This window comes from Amia ocellicauda, chromosome 23 (assembly GCF_036373705.1).
Source record: "Amia ocellicauda isolate fAmiCal2 chromosome 23, fAmiCal2.hap1, whole genome shotgun sequence".
NCBI classification, from domain to species: Eukaryota; Metazoa; Chordata; class Actinopteri; order Amiiformes; family Amiidae; genus Amia; species Amia ocellicauda.
Window position 1 is genome coordinate 13,252,518 of NC_089872.1, and position 20,472 is coordinate 13,272,989.

The window sequence follows — 20,472 nt, forward strand, 5'->3', positions numbered from 1 at the left end:
GTATTTTGCATTGAAAATGAAAACCAATATTTCAATCCAGTGTCTCCGATTGATGAGCAAACAACAATCAAAACACAAAGTGTCAGCATTCACAACAAGAAAGTTCTGTATTTTACAGGTTAAGGCAAAAGGCTTATCCATTCAAAATACAACACAATATTGCAGGTCTCACCTGAGCAAGGTCCACTTAAAGGATACCTACATGTCAACACATGCTGTGTGGGCTTCAATAACATTTTAAAGAGGTTTTCACACTAGGTCTTATAAAAAGTCCTCAGCTCAGTTTATTTGCTTTGAAAGAATACATCTTGCCTTATCTACAGAGATGCTGGGTTCACTGGGAATTTAACTGGGGCTCATTTTTCACAGTTGTTTTCACTTATAATTGCAAGTCATCAAACGCCAGGCCACCCGTACTGAATACCAAAAAAGCTCCTATGTGAAGAACAGGCACTAAAATAACTAACGGACACAGACAAATGTTTGAAGAAGGGGAAGTACCATACCATAAAGGACAAACATGAATCCCTTCCAGTTTTAGTTGAGAACTAGAATTCTCTTTCAGTTACATATGAGTCATAAACAGAGTGAATCAATGGGAAACACATTGCACTGAAGTCTGAATAATGACAATGCTTTCTCTTCTGCTTTTTTGTAGTTTTTAATGTATTTAAAATATAGTTGTTGGTGTCCTTATATTTAATAATGGTTCATAAGCAAACATGAGTACACAATTTTACAGAAATGGAGTAACATTTAAATGTTGTTCATACAAGATAAATGTTTGTTAATGTTGGCTACAACACACTGAGTATAAATGCAAATTGAAAGTACCCTCCTGACCCATAGTGCTGTCTCAGGTCACGTGTAGAATTCGTCTCTGGACCAAAGGAAAGAGGTTAAGAGAGTTCAAAGAAAATATTGTTTTAAAAAATGTGAAAATTAACTTTTTGAAGGCCCTTGGGTTTCCCACAAATTAGCTAGTTTTGGTTTTTGGACAAGCAAACGCTTACACGGCACACTTGTGCACCTACAGAACACAGACTGAAGGATATGAAATCTGGATCTTATTCCAGGACAAGGTTTTGCTTCTCTCACACACTATATAAATACACTCACAGCTCATCTGGTCTTTCTCAGAGCCTCAGGGTGGAGTTATGAAGGATGACTAGATGGCAAAAGAAACCACATGATTTTTTTACCCAGCGTATTAACTGAATGTTTCTCTTTGGAGTTCTAACTATCTCCAATTAGACCTAATAAACTAAGAATTTACAGAACATCAATGTGAATGACATCGGCCAGATTTGTGCTTGTTTTGCTGTAAATATTGGCTTCCATCAACAATGATCTCTGCTCTGCTGCAAATCCCTTATGCTCTGCTTCTGAAAGTGACTGTGAGTTCAAGTGGTGCAGTATTTGTGTTAAAGTGAGTAGTTTCCCTGTTTAGTTTACAGAAGGGAAGCTGCAAAAGTGCAAGAGTGGGGAAAACTACACCCACTCATCCCTTCCCATAAACATTTACTGATGTGATTGTATCTCTAATATGACGGGCATGGCAATGCATGATCTCCTCTTAAGAACACAAATGGGAAATAAACTCTTTGGAAAACACATTCCTCTGATCTCCCACAGATATACATTTTTAGATTCATAGGAATTGAAAGTTAAATTAAGTATTGCAACTGTAGATTCACAGACTATGAAACATGTAAATGGTGATGTAGTTTTTTGTTTTTTTTTTCCCTGAAAGGAACTGGACAAGTTATGCCCTGAAGGGAATAAGGCAAAAATGGGGAGCCAAATGATTTAGGTTTATATATATTAGACACATATTTAGGTTTGGGAGAAAGCCATTGTGAATCTAGTGCTGATATAAGGGTGGTTACTGAGCACAGGTCAACTACAGGACAACACACTCAGCTTCCATTTTCTCAAATGCTTCGTCCCTTGGACGGTGACGTGTGAAGGGAAGAGGAAACGTGTCCTGCGGTTGAAACATTAACTGCTGAGTGCAATGGCATTGATGTTCTCCTCAATCTCCGCCATCTTCTTCAAAACCTGGGTCACTTTGGCCTCGTCGAATTCCAGGCACACAAACTCAGAGTCCTTAGAGAAAAAGAGAGGGAGGGAAAACACTGAGAATTGTCCCACAACATTGAGCATGCAAAGCCAATTCAGCTGGCAGTCACTTGCATGTTCAATTTATACTCATGTACAGGCCTCTACTGGGATAAAAGGGTGACTTGGTGATAGGCAGACTACACGAGCATGTCTTTGCATGGAAATAAACCCACAGGGGAAATTTTACTGGTGTCATTTTACAGGCACTGGCAGAGATGTGTTACCTGGTTCAAGGTTAGAAATTATAAGAAAACAAGTTCTTTCAGGTCTGTGGACACATTCAGAACATCAGATCTTGACAAGGGCTGTATAGGTTTTCAAGCCTTGGCTAAAGATTGCCTTTTATCAATGCAACCACAATATCACTAGGCTTTCAGGGCATTTATTGCAACTGTTGCCCGTTTCTTCTCTCACATTCACACCACAACATCCTGTGCATGGCACATCACTACTGTCTCGAGCAAGGCGTATACAGGATACAAGGATGTCCTTCAACTATATGCAGCACTCTCCTTTCAGACATAAGGAAATGTGGAACTGTGATTCAAGTCAGAGGTTATACCAAAATAGAGCATAAAATTGGAACAGGCAGTTTTGTTTCCTTTATTTCAATCTCCGTTTGGAAATGCCTATTGTTTATGAACTCTCTTCATGACTTTGGCAATTGTACTAGCACAGAAGTGATGAAAACATAAATGCGTGCTTTCAAACAGGTGCTGATCGCTTGTTTTCTCACAAGTCCTCAGGTTTCCAAACTGAAGCCCAGCGGGGTATTAAAGAATTACAGACCACCACGATATGAACTATACAGCCAATATACATTTTATTGCATACAACATACAAAGGGAAAAAAAGTCATTGCCAATACAAATTCAATATCAATACAAAACACTTGACAATATTAAGAAAATAATTCAAAATGCTTCATGATTTTGTTAATGTTAATTGGAGATTAATATGATGGCGTGCAGGCATCAATATGCTGTTGAAACGTCTCCGATTGTGCTACAGACTGCTGTTTGGGGACCACTGCTCTACACCACCAGCAGAGTTAACCAGTGGGAGATCATGCACCCTCAGAAAGCAATAGACTGATAGCAGCTCCCAGGACAATAATGGCAGGTTTGCTACTTTGAAGATCCCTGTGTTTCTTCTTTGAGCTCCACTGTGCTCCCAGTTTACAAGCTCATAGGTGTTTGACCTCGTGAAACCCAGAGGGTAAGAGGATGTTGGAACACACAGTGGAGAATGGCAGGAAAACCACTCCTCAGAGCAGGTTTGGGAGAAAAACAGGGAAAGGCCAAAGCCAAAAGAATGCACACACCTACACCTACACACACACACACACACACACACACCTACACAGTGCCTATAGAAAGTCTACACCCCCTTTTCAAAATGTTCACCTTTTATAGCCTTTACTCATTTTTTTTTTTAATATATCTACATATCCTTCCCCAAAACATCACTAGGAAAAGGTGTAGATTTGTTTAGGGACTGTGTAAGAGGTAATAAGTATTACACTTTCTATGATCTCCAACTATCTCCAATTCACGATTTCTGAAATGTGTATGTCCATTTTTATGCAATGTCCCCATTGAACTGGCTTTCAGGACACATTCTCCAGTATCATTCTCTGGGGCACTTTAAAAATAGAGTGTAATCATACTTGCCTGACCTGACCTCTCTCAAATATGTAGTGCACCGCCTGTTTTCTCAAGAGGCCTGCATTCGAGTTTGTCTGTATAAACGCACACACACACAGTTGTGTTGAGGTGAATGGAGTGAAAGTCCTTGAAAAACTAAAGTTCTGAACAACACGCTTCCTGGAGAATTTATTCAGGGGGAGCAGACTGATGACGCCATACACGGAAACTTTCACAGCAGTGTGAAATATGGTGTACAAGGTCAGTATGCTGAGATAACCATTACAGCATTTGAAAAGAAGGACAAATAAAAAATAATGCAAATTATTTTACACTAAGAGAATACTGCACAGCCATAAATAACATTGGATCAAGCATCTTTAGACTTAAACAGCCAAACCTCTCCCAGTCTTCAAATATGGGAGATTGCTTTATTGCTCCTCAGAAACAATACATAGACAAAAGACCTGCAAACAACTATTTCCACACCTGCGCAAAGGTAGTGTCCATTTCCAGGATCTGTCCAAATCCAAGTTTACATTATTGGCAGGGAACAGCAGCAAAGTTCAATCTGACCAGAGGCAGGTGTGGAGGTTCACCATCAATGGGTGGAAACTGAAAATACATGCTCCATTTCTCTTCAAACTTTCTCATATTTCATTCCATGTGGACTACATTAATTCTTTATGCTCCTGAACTAGAACAACGGGTAATGGTGCCACAAGTTATGCCAGGGCTGTGCTCTCTGACGGTCATATACACACAGTACCACGCTCACACATTGGCTGGGAATTGAAACTTTCCAATCAGAAACTAGTTTGGGGTTTAACATTTGTGAGGCTTTTGTTTTATTTTTCTAGTTTTTTTTCCCTTTGAAAATGCAATGATGACATTAAACAAAGGAAGAAGGCCATAAAAACACCCAAGGTTTTGCGTTTCATTGTAAATTTCAGTAGCTATTTTGGCTCGGAAATCTGAAGGGCTTATTATTAGTGAACTTGGATTGTTCTTCCAATGACACAGCTCTCGTGGCACCTTCAGAAAGATAGGACATTCCTGTATCGAATTATCAAGGCAGAGCACACAGAAGAGAGACCAACAACAAAGATAAAATTTAAACCTAGCCATGACAACTAACAAGGGGTTACAGATCTGTATTCTTAAAGCTTGGTGATCCTTGGGAGAAATAATCATACAGAACATCAGTTTGTGGGAGTGAGCAACAGCAGAAGAAAATAAACTTGGTCAAGTAACTGTGGCTTTTGGAGTTGGACTATAATTTGCATTTGTTGCCGTTTGCCATGTTTTTATCTTTCATTAGTATATTTGTGTAGGAGGGGGAAGATAGGCGTTTGTTTGGTTTTATTTATATCTCATTTTTTTGATTCACCCCAGCACTCTAATAAACCTGCAGTCCTTACACCTATCCCAGCCTTTGTGTGTGCCCATGTCAAAGACCCCATCTGTATAATGAGCCCAGTGCCATGATAAATATTCGGTTATGGTCAGTACATTTTAATTAATGGGGGTTAAAAAGACAAGACCTAGTATTACTCCACAAAAGAGTACTAGAGAACAATGGAACGGTTATCGAGTTAACTGTTCACATGTTAACTGTTAAACACTGAAAGGGGTAATATTCAAATACTTCAATGTTTAAACCATTCACAATTCGGTTCATGGAGCTTCCCAGGACATTCTGTTCGGGTAAGCTAAACTTGACCGCAGCTCAAGTGCTTTTACTGCAAAAAAAAAAAAATGAAACTGCATATAAGGGAGGGAAAAAAGAAAGAAGAAAAACAACAACCTTGTTTATGGGGTGTTAACCAGCTGCTGCGTTCCACTGAGAGAACAGGAGCCAGGAAAGACTCGCTGAACAGTAATCTCAAGAGAGTCACTGCCTGCACTACTGGGGAAGCCTTGTTATGGATTGTCACCCACCCAATTGCAGAGCTCTTGAAATTAAATGGAGTGCAATGAACATGGATCAGGAATATGAGGAATACAAATCACACCTCCCAGAGGAAAGAAATATAAAGAGCCCTTGACATCAGCTGCACCTTGACTTCTCCTTGACAGATTTACCATCGAGATTTTTGGCCTGGGGCGTCACTTCATGTCCTTTCTGCTGCTCTGCCGAACAGTCACTGGGCTCTGGGCTACTACCACAAGAGTTGACACTTTCCTGTAAGTTAACTGGGTTGTTAGAGCATAACTGCCAAATCAGACTTGCCTGTGTCCCAGCATCCCTTGTGTTTTGAGACTACTACTCTCCTCCTAGTTTATATTTTTTTGGGGGGAAAAAAACTAACTTTTAAAACATTACTGGAGAAACTGCTAAGCTTCAGGGGAAGGGAATTAAACAAGGCTCAATTATTTTAAATCAAATTTTGTCACAAATGCCTAAAGGAAGGATGTGGGAAAACAGTGGCTTAGGTGTCATTTCAGCAGACCATTAAATAGCACTGAACCAAACATCCATCAAAAACATAGACACTAGCGTAACACACACACGGTTAGACTGTACGCAACAGTTATGAAGATGCAGTTTACAACATGCTTATAGATCAGGAGAAAATATCTTCTCATATTATTTTCACTGTTTTAGCGATACCTAATGTTCAAACCTCCTTATATCAGATAGCAGGTATTATATCAGATGTCAAAAAGGTTTACAGTGGCTATTGTAGGTGTGGTGTCAAGTCCTATGAGCTGCGTGTGAACAAGGGGAAATAACTTCAGAGATACCCAGTCATCATTACTAATGCCTTGGTAGAGATGCGTCAATAACGCCTATAAAGTAATCAGTCCCAATTATAGAGAAAATTAGCCCATGGCTTCATAACTGTTGTTAGCCTAAATGGACAATGATTATCTGAAGTGTAAATGCAGGCAAGTTCAAATCACCCCGGTAGACGTGCACATCTTGACAGTAAAATTGCATGGTAATAAAAAATGAATGAGACTTCCAGGCTTGAACAATGGATACAAGATAACCCTTTGGTCTCTGCCATTATCATCATCTCTCACCATTTCTTCTTCCTTTGTGACCGTTCCCTTGGGTATCTGTTAACAATGCTGCCTGAATAGCCGTGTATCAAGAGTTTCTAAAGTATTCATTAGAGCTCAGCACATCTGCTTGCATCTGCTGTGCAACCACCTTCATCTTTCCATTTACTTTTTACAATAATATATTTACCATGTGATTAATTGTTGTGTGTGTGTGTGTGTGTGGTGGTTGGGGGGGGGGGGCAGTTGTTGCTTCTCCCCCAGTCTGCCTGGCTACTCCACATTTAAGGGAACCAACCACCAGGGCTGTGTGAAGCCTGTTGAAGGAGTTTTAAGTTTTATCTGATAAAAAGCAACTTCTCTTTAATTCTCCTTTCATTTTAGAGAAGTATCTACATCACTTGGGGGGTGGGTTCCAGTTTCCCTCCACTAGCCATATACACTCACCTAAAGGATTATTAGGAACACCTGTTCAATTTCTCATTAATGCAATTATCTAACCAACCAATCACATGGCAGTTGCTTCAATGCATTTAGGGGTGTGGTCCCGGTCAAGACAATCTCCTGAACTCCAAACTGAATGTCTGAATGGGAAAGAAAGGTGATTTAAGCAATTTTGAGCGTGGCATGGTTGTTGGTGCCAGACGGGCCGGTCTGAGTATTTCACAATCTGCTCAGTTACTGGGATTTTCACGCACAACCATTTCTAGGGTTTACAAAGAATGGTGTGAAAAGGGAAAAACATCCAGTATGCGGCAGTCCTGTGGGCGAAAATGCCTTGTTGATGCTAGAGGTCAGAGGAGAATGGGCCGACTGATTCAAGCTGATAGAAGAGCAACTTTGACTGAAATAACCACTCGTTACAACCGAGGTATTCAGCAAAGCATTTGTGAAGCCACAACACGTACAACCTTGAGGCGGATGGGCTACAACAGCAGAAGACCCCACCGGGTACCACTCATCTCCACTACAAATAGGAAAAAGAGGCTACAATTTGCACAAGCTCACCAAAATTGGACAGTTGAAGACTGGAAAAATGTTGCCTGGTCTGATGAGTCTCAATTTCTGTTGAGACATTCAGATGGTAGAGTCAGAATTTGGCGTAAACAGAATGAGAACATGGATCCATCATGCCTTGTTACCACTGTGCAGGCTGGTGGTGGTGGTGTAATGGTGTGGGGGATGTTTTCTTGGCACACTTTAGGCCCCTTAGTGCCAATTGGGCATCGTTTAAATGCCACGGCCTACCTGAGCATTGTTTCTGACCATGTCCATCCCTTTATGACCACCATGTACCCATCCTCTGATGGCTACTTCCAGCAGGATAATGCACCATGTCACAAAGGTCGAATCATTTCAAATTGGTTTCTTGAACATGACAATGAGTTCACTGTACTAAACTGGCCCCCACAGTCACCAGATCTCAACCCAATAGAGCATCTTTGGGATGTGTTGGAACGGGAGCTTCGTGCCCTGGATGTGCATCCCACAAATCTCCATCAACTGCAAGATGCTATCCTATCAATATGGGCCAACATTTCTAAAGAATGCTTTCAGCACCTTGTTGAATCAATGCCACGTAGAATTAAGGCAGTTCTGAAGGCGAAAGGGGGTCAAACACAGTATTAGTATGGTGTTCCTAATAATCCTTTAGGTGAGTGTATGTTCACACATTTAATATGGGAGTTGTTCAAATTGGACATTTCATAAGTTAGGCCTTTGTCTATTTGTTCTGTTATGTATGCCACGCATGTATACATCAAAGTTTAAATGGCAACAGAATTAAGTGGGACACAACATAAGCCATTGTAGCATTTTAAATCACTGCAAAGCCAATAAAAAACAAATCAATACATAATGTATTGTTGCTGGCACTCAAAAAGTGTTTTGCTGTACTTTTAGACTTAATGTTACTGTCAAGACAAAGAAAAAAGGATAAAATTATATAAATTAATATAATTAATTAGCTTATTATTAAATGGCTTCAAGTGAATAAGGCATTCCTGTAACAATGTTGACACCTCAGTGACATTTTGCAATTACTTTGTAATTGGGCTGGTCAATAGTTTCCCCATTTCTAGTTACAGATACTGCAGTTTCATGAAGACCCAAAGCAAATGACACGGGCTAATGAGAAAATGGATACAAAGGGAAAACTGCTTCAGCATTGTTCTTTATTAAATAAAGAGTTTTTGATGGTGATGGCCTTTTAAAGCTCTTAGTTTAAATCATTAAAATTGCATTACGGCTGTTTTTTCTTTTTCGTTCTTTATAGAAATAAACCAGAAACCCCATACTGCCTACTATCCATAAAAGTCTGTGTGATGAACAAATGTTTATACAGGATGGTTAAATAATATTTTTATTAGGATTATGATTATTGATGCCTTAGACTTCATATGCATTTGGAAACTCATTAATGGAGCAATATACAGTACAATACACTAAATGATGTGAAGAAAAGTAGACAAAAACCAATAGATGTTTGAGATATGTGGAAATTAAAAAATTACTTGTCTGACTAAAGCAGAATAAAGAATAAAGATTGACTAAAGCAGTTCTGAATACAGTAGTGCTTTTTATATTTAGTCCAATATTCTTCACAATAGATGTTTTTTTTTTTTTTTTTTTTAAAGAATTTAGCCTACTCAAACAAAATAAAAACAACCACTTGTTAATCTTGAGATCAACAGTGACACTGTTGTCCTGGCAACCATAAAGGGATTAAATGAGGCCTCCGCTCATCTGATAAGCATGGTACAAAAAAAACAAACAAAAAAAACAACAACATTGCATACAAGAAAACAAGACCTTTCACGGAGGTTCATGAAAATGTAAATATGATTTTCAACATAAAACAAGTGATGGATTCTCTTATCTGACAGCTCGGGATTACCTTAACATCTGCTGTGGAAAGCTTGTGAACTACAAATCAGATTTAGGAGATGCCAGTTTAATTGCCAGGTGTATTACAACAAAATGGCCATGGTCCATTTCCTCATCAGAGACCCTGGGGTACATGATATGCTATACAACAGAGCCCTGTCCATCACCCCAGCATGGATTAGAAATGTAAACATTTTGTTAGAAAAGTCCTATAAGAAATCCTGGGCTCCGAATCGCTTCTCAATGGCGTGGCAGGCTCCTCCCCAGCACTACTGCCGCCGTCTTTTCCCACGAGTCAGAAGCGAATGAAGGGCAGCTCAGAGGGGTGTGGTTCTGCTCTGATAGCTGATGCTGAAGGTGAGACGGATCACAATCACCTTCCGTTTAGTTTCATCCCTAATAAATGCTCTCATGAAGCATAGGGTTTTGTAATGCTTCACCTCCTTCTCGGTAGTACAGTATTTTGCTTAAACTAGTATGTGACGCTGTTGTCTATTGTATATTTTTTGTCTGTTCTTTTTACAGTTAATTGGTTCACAACCATTGCTTCTCAGAAGAAATGTCACGGTGGCTAAAGGTGCTAGTCATACATTAGTAATTATCAAGAGCATCGCCGGTGCAGAAGCCTTATTGCTACATGCTTAAGCAGCTGCAATAAGATATCACCTTCGTACAGGAGCTCTGAAGGCACACTGTAGACATTGTGTAATGAATAGGGGTCCTGACAAACATCAGATCTTATCAGCTCGCCAGACCTTAAAAACACATGTCATTTGCATATTCAACCAGGGTTCTGCAACTCTCTGTCCATTTACTAGGAATGTTTTGTTTTCTGACAACAATTCATTAGATTCAAATAGTTACAAAGCTGGAGAGACCCGTCACACTTTTCAGTGTTACTGTTTTAACCGTAAAACATGCCAAAAGTCAGACAAAGTTATCCACTGTCAGTTAGAGAGACCATTAAAGTTATTTCTGTCTTACATTTCAGACACCACATATAAATATACATATGAGGATGTCCTGTCCTCATTTCCACAAACTGGGGAATTGAGGACTTTAGGAGAGAAATTAGCTTCCAGCAGCAGGAATTTGACCTGCACTGATATTGCATGTCGGGGGACATAACAGTCGCTAGTGTCTCTCACATTGTATAGCAGGGTATGGAAGAAAGAATGCTAAACCAGTTTAGGGGAGAAGGAGGATAGGTCTTTTTTCAATCTACAATTTTCCTAATTGTGCAATCTGCCCAATGAGGTGTACAATTTTATATATACAACTACTGTGCACTGTCTTCACCACTGCTTGTAAAATGGATACATTTTAATACAGCAGTAAAGAAGAGGAGGGGCACTCCCAATATACAGCTTGAATAAATTGCCAGGAGAAACCAGAATCAAAAACATTTATGTCTCCAGAATAAGTAGAAACCTTTTCTAGGTTTCTGTGGTCCTTAGATTGTATTGCATACACAACCTGAGTTATGCCAAGACATAAGAATGCCCTGGCACCGCTTTAGTCTTGGAGAATGTAGCTTTTAAACAGAACAACCCACTGTGTAGTGTAATACTTTCTATCCGGCACAGTTCTCTCATTACTCAAATTAAACTACTGGGGAATCCAAAACACACACTGTACGCAATGTACTACGAGACCTCTTTGCAAATATTTACTCATATCATTCAAACTCCCACTTAAAAAGTCTACTCATAATAATAATAAAGTCAGATAAAAAAAAAAAAAAAACAACAACTCAGGTCTGTGTTGCAGTAGGAAATAATTTAATAAAACTTCCGAAGAGGTCGATCAATCTTAGCTTTCTAGTTAGCCCTGAAATATGACCCTGTATATGTTAACAACATCAGCATGAAACAGGTAGGTATATTTTATTTGTTTTATAGTTATAAATAAAGGCATACATACTAGAACCACCTAGTTAATTGTGTATGTGTTGCAGAAGCAGAACTAGGTGACGGAGCTGAGGAGTTTGGTCAGAGGTCATTGTTGGTCAGCTAACAAAAGTATTTTCTTGTTTTCCCACATCCTCACTGCTTTCCTTTGTGATAAATTTGACTAAAACCAAATGCTGAGAGGCCCACGGTCTTGATAGCAAAGATTCAGGTCAGTAGTAAGTTACACTGGGAGATAGACTGGTTGTGGAACACACATTTTCTATGCCATAACACGCCACTGGGTTTAGATTTTTTTGCATTCCACACGGAGATAGGAAATAACTACTTAGAATATCTGGGTGTGTTCATGAGAGCGGAATAGAGAAAATGCATTGCCGAAAATGTCATGAGTGCCTTAGACTAAGCACTTTGCATTAATAAGTGATACTGATGAAAAAACTAACTGAATCAGAGGCTCTTCCAGCTTCTATGGCTATTTTAACCAGCAAACCAAACACGACTTTATAGGAATTGTGGTACATAAACCACAAGCAATACGACTGCTTACTACATAACAGAGAATAGAGTATCCTAGCTTAAGAGATACAGTGAGGGAAAAAAGTATTTGATCCCCTGTTGATTTTGTATGTTTGCCCACTGACAAAGAAATGATCAGTCTATAATTTTAATGGTAGGTGTATCTTAACAGTGAGAGACAGAATAACAGCAAAAAAATCCAGAAAAACGCATTTCAAAAAAGTTAAAAAATTGATTTGCATGTTAATGAGGGAAATAAGTATTTGAGTCCCTATCAATCAGCAAGATTTCTGGCTCCCAGGTGTCTTTTATACAGGTAACGAGCTGAGATTAGGAGCACTCTCTTAAAGGGAGTGCTCCTAATCTCAGCTCGTTACCTGTATAAATGACACCTGTCCACAGAAGCAATCAATCAATCAGATTCCAAACTCTCCACCATGGCCAAGACCAAAGAGCTGTCCAAGGATGTCAGGGACAAGATTGTAGACCTACACAAGGCTGGAATGGGCTACAAGACCATCGTCAAGCAGCTTGGTGAGAAGGTGACAACAGTTGGTGCGATTATTCGCAAATGGAAGAAACACAAAATAACTGTCAGTCTCCCTCGGTCTGGGGCTCCATGCAAGATCTCACCTCGTGGAGTTTCAATGATCATGAGAACGGTGAGGAATCAGCCCAGAACTACACGGGAGGATCTTGTTAATGATCTCAAGGCAGCTGGGACCATAGTCACCAAGAAAACAATTGGTAACACACTACGCCGTGAAGGACTGAAATCCTGCAGTGCCCGCAAGGTCCCCCTGCTCAAGAAAGCACATGTACAGGCCCATCTGAAGTTTGCCAATGAACATCTGAATGATTCAGAGGAGAACTGGGTGAAAGTGTTGTGGTCAGATGAGACCAAAATCAAGCTCTTTGGCATCAACTCAACTCGCCGTGTTTGGAGGAGGAGGAATGACCCCAAGAACACCATCCCCACCGTCAAACATGGAGGTGGAAACATTATGCTTTGGGGGTGTTTTTCTGCTAAGGGGACAGGACAACTGCACCGCATCAAAGGGACAATGGACGGGGCCATGTACCGTCAAATCTTGGGTGAGAACCTCCTTCCCTCAGCCAGGGCATTGAAAAAGGGTCGTGGATGGGTATTCCAGTATGACAATGACCCAAAACACACAGCCAAGGCAACAAAGGAGTGGCTCAAGAAGAAGCACATTAAGGTCCTGGAGTGGCCTAGCCAGTCTCCAGACCTTAATCCCATAGAAAATCTGTGGAGGGAGCTGAAGGTTCGAGTTGCCAAACGTCAGCCTCGAAACCTTAATGACTTGGAGAGGATCTGCAAAGAGGAGTGGGACAAAATCCCTCCTGAGATGTGTGCAAACCTGTTGGCCAACTACAAGAAACGTCTGATCTCTGTGATTGCCAACAAGGGTTTTGCCACCAAGTACTAAGTCGAAGGGGTCAAATACTTATTCCCTCATTAACATGCAAATCAATGTATAACTTTTTTGAAATGCGTTTTTCTGGATTTTTGTTGTTGTTATTCTGTCTCTCACTGTTAAAATACACCAACCATTAAAATTATAGACTGATCATTTCTTTTTCAGTGGGCAAACGTACAAAATCAACAGGGGATCAAATACTTTTTTCCCCCACTGTACATCCATGAGTGTGTGCTGTTTTGAAAAGATATGGGATCCATACAGGCGCTGCCTTAGAGGAAAAATTATATGTTGGCTTTTCTAACACCGCAGGTGCACAACTACCTGCAATTATGACATCACAAGGACACACCAGGGAGATCGCAGCAAGCAATCAAAGACAGCTGTGCTCCTGTTTTGCCTGAAAAAGACACCATCTCCATAGTGATTAATATGAAGCCCTTAAGTAGTGCAGAAACATTAAATAATCCTGATGACTATTCCATCTTTGGTTCACTGAAATAAAGATCAATTCAAAAGCTTAACAGAATAGGAATTTAAGTTCCCCCTTTCTGCAATTTATTTTAAGTACTTTGTGCTACAGCATAACATCTCTATGATCAGAGAGGCCATTATGTTTTATTTATTTATTATAAAAATCAGCTGCTTTATTGGCCTGAAATTATTTTTAGATGTTCAAAGTAGTTTAAAAAAAAAATCCACATCATGCACAACACAATTTCATTTAAATGATTAAATTGATCCTTTGATCTGATAGGAGGGGGTAATGCTTTTATTGCACTCTGTTTAGGACATGAGAATTGTCCCAGTGAGTTGCCTATGACGAGAGACATAATATTCCTCCATTAAGGCAGCTTGTGTGGTTCTGGCTCTGCTCTGTTGCTACAGGAAGGAAGAAGGAGGCCCAGGATCTTTCTGCTCCTGAGTTTTCTGAGCACAGCCCCCCGTTCTGAGCAGGCCATTTGTACTGGGGGGGTGTGCTGGCGCAGTGAGGTTTGGGAGGGGGGCAGAAAAGTGCGGTCTGGGAATCCACATAGGACGACCGGGAATCGACCGGCCTACCAATCAAAAAAAATGTTTGACAGAATTGCCAGATGGCCAGTCGGCCTATGCGCAGGGGTGTGCGCTGCTATATTTCTTCTGAACCTGACTATTTGTGGTTTAAGAGATGCTGGGCAATTTTTTTTGCACAGCGAGAGCATCTTGACACCATTTGATCTTGCAGGAGGAAGCGAGTGTGTCTTACAGTTCTTACAGTTGGCTGAGAAAGGGTAATGTTTCTTGAACACAGGTCAGAAGATCTGGGACACAGTGGGTTGTGCAATATGCAGTCACCCCCACCACACACAAATTCACACCACGCAATTTGTAGCTTTCATTTAACAGCTACTTTGGAAATGTGGGCAGGTGAGGATCGTTTTTCTCTGCACCGCTCAGTTATCATGCAGCAGGGTTTCTATTCTCAGGTGATGCTGCAGTGAGACCATCAAACCCACACCTATTGTAGTCACACTTCTCGTTTTGCTCTGAATTATGCATAAGTGCATATAGATACATTTTGTATTTGTATTTTCAGTCACATGTCAGGAGAGGGATGCCACATACATACAGTACATAAATGAGACCAAGTGACTCATGTGAAGGTAGAGTGTGCAAACAAATACCTAGAAGAAAATATTAGCAGTAAATAAAAAAGCAGTTTAAAGGCTTCAATCTTTAAACTACAGTGGAATTTAGGGAGTTCAGCTTTTAGGCTAAACAATCGCTTGGACGTCTCTCAGCAGCTGTAGGAAACTCTTAACTGCATTTCATTTTTATTTACTCTTCGCCATGAGGATGATTTATTGAGGAGATGAAAGTGACATGAAAAAATTCAAAATACAAGCATTATTACATCCAACCACTAAAGGACTGGGGGAATCTTCTACAAAGTGGCAAAAGCCCAAGTCCTTTCATTCTGTTCAAAATAAAATGCTTATGATTTCATTAATTGAATAATGAGGAAATAGACATCCTCCAATCAACAGGAATAACAATATAATATAATGATGTCTGTTGCCATTTGTTTTTTCCAGTGCCCTAACAAAGTTAAACGTTTTTAATTTGATCTGTGATAATGCAGAAATATGGAATATGTCACAATAGATGTCAGGACCAAGGGGAAAAATGGGTGAAGAAAATATTTTATTAGATCAAACTAAAGGAGCAGGTCATTGAACAGAGTGGCCAGAAAAGAAGTTGCAAATGGACTACAAATTAAAATCTATGCTTAGGGGGTAGCCTAACAGGGAGTGCAGTGGTTTATTCATCCAAAATGTTTACACCACAGGAGAGAAAGAGTGAAAAGGACTCTTCCTTGCAGGTGTTCGGTACATGATGTCTGAGCACCAAGTGAGGTAAACCTCGCCTGCTCCTGGGAGTCCTGCGCTCCTGGGTCTGCCTGCCACAGTCAGTGAAGTGGGTCATCTCCACATTAAAAACGCGGGACCAGAACATTTTCTCTGCATGGTTTCAATTAACAAAATAGTATGATGGCTAGCCACTGCCAGTTGTAAGTTCACCACATGCTGTAGTTCTGCCCACTGAAAACTGGGAACTGCCTGTGGTTTCAGTATTGCAGAATTTAGCAGAATTCTGGTAACATAGAGGAAGACACTGTGTTGGAGCAATTTAAATCAACCTTACCTAACAGTATTACATTTTCCACTATATTTAAACATTTTGTCCAATGAGTATTACATCACAATTTGAGTTACCATGACTTTTTCCTTGAACTTATTTGTTACAACAGCTTATTTATTTAAATCTGCTTATAATGGCCATGTGGGGAAGCCTATGCAATGCCTCTGTTGGACTAGACAGTTAGTTGTTACCAGTGTTAAGATGATATACTGTGTAGAGATCATTGGACACGAAGAGAAAAAACAAGAACATTTTATATTATTCCTTCTTCATTATGAAAGCATTTTGACAATCGGTCAAAATCAGTGCAAATCGGTTTAAAAAGGACATGTGGAAGAAGGCCAGAAAGCAAGCCTCGTGCACAGTCATAACTACTTTACTGTGCTTGTAGAGGACAGCAGGCAGTGCAGCCAGAAATGGTTGCCAGGTTTCACAAACAAGGCCTGGACTACAGAGTGCACTCCAATTAAGAGCTTTCGTTCTGCTTTAATTAAGAAGTCAAGGCAGATCAAAGGCAATTTAAAGGGTGATGTAAAGACTTTAAAGTGGCCCAGGGATTTGTGTCGCAGCATTCAGCTTGTCACCAATTGGCCTGGCATGACACCCCGAGCTATGAACCCTCCTCAGCCCATGGTAGCATGCCCCTCTGCTAGAATCTTAAATACTCCAACATCACATGGCTATTTTACACAGAAATTATGGGTTGTATTGTTGATGTTTATGGAAAAAACATAACTACACTCCATATAATAATGAAAAAACATTACGTTTTCAGGATGTGAATGTACAACAACAAAAATGTACATTAGGACTCATAATTAATTTAAATAATACCACTCTAATCCACTTCAATTTGTCTCACTGCCTATCAAGTCCAGCTATACAGTGTATTATAGTAGAAAACACAGTCATTGTTATATGTGCATCTACCTACTTCATGTTTTCAGGGTACTAATGATACAGTGAGAGAGGCTCTTTAGTTTGTATTAATTAACAACAGTATGAATTAAAAAAATAAAATACTGGCTTACAGACTCTGGGGACTGAACTGCTTTATAGATCCAGCAAAAACAATTGGTTAACATGTGAAGGCAGTGGTAATTTAAACTAGTGCAATGTGAAATTCCTCCATCATAAGCAAATGCTGATGCATGTTGAAAGTTGACCAGCATTCGCAGTTTGCCTGCAGGAATCAGAAGTGAAATTCCTCTTTTAATATGCAAAAGTTGAATAACAAGGAATGCTAAAGAATGTTTTTTTTTTGTTTTTTTTTTTTGTCTCCCGAGTTTAATAGTTGGTGGCAGGTGTTAGACAAAAGGATGTTTTCCACTGATGAGATTTTTCAGGCAAACCTTCCCAATGTCTCTCAGAGGCATCCTGCATGCATACAAACACTTCCAGAAAAACACACACACACACACACACACACACACACACACACGATAGTATTCCTGGAAGGAGTCAGTCTCTTGAGATGGGAGATATGCTGTAACTTGTACTGAAGAATATATCTGGAAATTAATATAGTACAAAAAACAATTACCTCAAAATCCACAAAAATCCAAAGGTGATGATCATATATAACTCTCAAAGCAAAGTACTCTATTAATAAGATTAGCAAAGGAATTCTTGTCTGAGTACAGTATGTCTGCATCATGTGGTTTTGGAAAACTTGTAGAGACTTGACTCCAGGATTACAACAAATAACCAGAAAAACTAATAGAGAAGGGGAATGTATTCTGTACCAAAGAAGCTAAATAATTATTTTAACATGAAAAACTAACATTAGGAGGATCTTGTTATAATGTTATATTAACTCTGCATAAAAAAAGAATGCATTGTTAGGCAGTCAATACGAAAAAAAAAATTAGAGGGCAGCGCAAACTGCCAAATGTGACCTACTAGGTGTGTCCTATTGTACAGAGAAACCATCTACTAAATAATGTACAACTAATATACTACTTTAAGATATAGTTTTTGTTAAATAATTTTCTAATCTAAAACCATTTGAATACTCAGTATAGTTTATGAATATGTATTAGGCTTTTGCTCAAGTCTGTGCAAGTGTTCCTTTAGGTGAATTCCCGCTGTGAAAGTAAATTAGTGGTTGTGGTTTGATGGCTGAGATTAGGTCATGTTCAAAATTAATGCCTCAAGTAATTTTAACTAAAACTTAATACAAAAAAAATGTATTAACCCATCACACCCCCAATACACATTCTGTAGGAAACAAGGGAGAGGAATGGCAAAGACTGCTTTGATTCAAATCTCAACTTTATTACCCCAAACCTGACCAATCAGAAGTTTGGAATGAAAGAGATTAGAATCTCGGTCTCAAATGTATAAAGACAGAAAGTTAAAATTAGCAATTCGGAGGGGAGTGGTACAATGTGGAGTGGAACAACCTGGGAGAAGAAACCAAGGAGGTGAAAGCCAGGAAGACTGAACAGAACCAGAACCAGAACCAGAACTTCTCCACCAAAAACCTGGAAGCTTTGCTACCATCCTCAAGTTGACACAGTCTGCCAGCCCTCCCCACTATCGACTGTCTACATAACTGAATCTCAGTAAACCACACAGGTAGTATATTTCATGTACTAGTCAAGAATTAGGTAAATCACAACTACATAAAACCTAGTTGTATATGAGATCTAATTTGTAGGAATGGGTAGCGTAATCATAATACTTGTTTGTTATTTCATGTTTTGTGGCTCGAGTCAAAACTCGAGTATAAACCTATAATCTTGTATAAAACGAAACAGCCTCAAGGTTAATTCATGCAGATCAACCTCACCGCTAATATGAGTTCGTATTAGTTAAAGTATTTTGGTAACTTGCATATCAACACGGTTCTGTTTTCAGAGAATTTGACCGCTGTGGGTTATGGGGGTCACTAGATAACAGGACTTTATTCAAAAACTATAATTTCAATTATTATTATTATACCAGATAAACAAGCCAAACTCCAGTTTAAAGTCTAAGGCCAATCGAAAGTACTTACTAATAAAACAATAACTAATGATACAATGAAAACAATTTGTCCATTGTAACATTCTGCCTGTATCTTAATAGATCAGCATCCTTTTATTTCATGAAACTATTTATGTGACCATGCTGAGAAATGCGTGCTCTGCTGAAACCAGCAGCAATAGTCTATGCAAGACCAAGTCCTATAATGTTGATAAGGATGTAGGTCATAAAGGGGGACTAGCAAGGTTCCTACATTTTTTTTTTTTTTTTGTTGCAATTAGTGTATGTTAACTTTTTCCAGTTGGATTCTATCATATAAGCAAATAATGGCAGATGTTAAAAACCAGCATGTGTGGCATGTCAGAGTTCCAGGATTTGTCCACAACATCATTATTTTTCTCATTTCCTACAACAGAGGAGATTATTAGTGCAAGTAAACAATCCCACATTAAAAAATGAAAAAAATCAGCAATTTGCATAATTCACAGTGATCACACTGGAGATTTTTAAGTGTTTGATGAAGTAATGGCTCAAGTTGCTGTCGGGAAGACAAATCTGGTGCTTCTGTCATTTTTACACTGTATTTCCGCTATAAAAGAAATATTACATGATACATGCTGAAACACGAGTTTTAAATTGTAAAGTGTTAACAGTTTCAGTTGATAGTATTGGACCGGAACAATTGCATACACCTTACTAATTCATTATTAGCAACACATACAAATGGATAAAACCATGATTTTAGGAACTGTGCTGGTTCCCCTTTAATCTGTTACCTAGATCTACTTAGGAATTCACTACCTTTGAGTTTTAAGGGTGCCAAACCCAAATAGGATTAATTATTAAATCAAATACTACAGTAATAGTTCCTATAATGTTGATCGCCTAAGTTGAAGCCATCCCTGAGTATTTATACAGATAGAGGGATATGTGCAGTTATATGCAATTAAAATACATTTACTTTAATTGTTGAACCTCAACACAGCATCAAAAGCAGGGTGAGACTATTTGAGTGTTTTACAGTCTACTCCACAGATGGAAAAAGGTGTTTAGAGGATTAAATCTGCATGGTCAAAGTAGCAGATCATAGCAGCTCCTAATAACAAATGACAAACTGCCTACAGAGAGCATTCGACTGTCAAGATACACAAAAGGATCCTGTTAGCAATTCTGAACAGGTTACTTAGTGCTGCATTTGCAAGAAAGATAAAAGACCAAGTCTGGAGATATGTTCCCACATGCATTAGAGGGTTCTGTGAACTTTGACCTTTTCAGTACACTCCA

At 39.2% G+C, this 20,472-nt stretch overlaps 1 protein-coding gene across 1 annotated transcript in view; it reads right to left on the reverse strand.

Annotated features, from left to right (window-relative positions):
* Window positions 1-636: 636 nt before the first annotated feature.
* commd1 (copper metabolism (Murr1) domain containing 1) overlaps window positions 637-20,472 on the reverse strand; it is a 30,943-nt gene continuing 11,107 nt past the window's right edge. Inside the window, exon 3 of the mRNA XM_066696834.1 lies at window positions 637-2,109. Within this exon, the coding sequence (XP_066552931.1) occupies window positions 2,002-2,109 (108 nt within the window). The 3' untranslated portion in view covers window positions 637-2,001. The remainder of the gene's footprint in view (window positions 2,110-20,472) is intronic.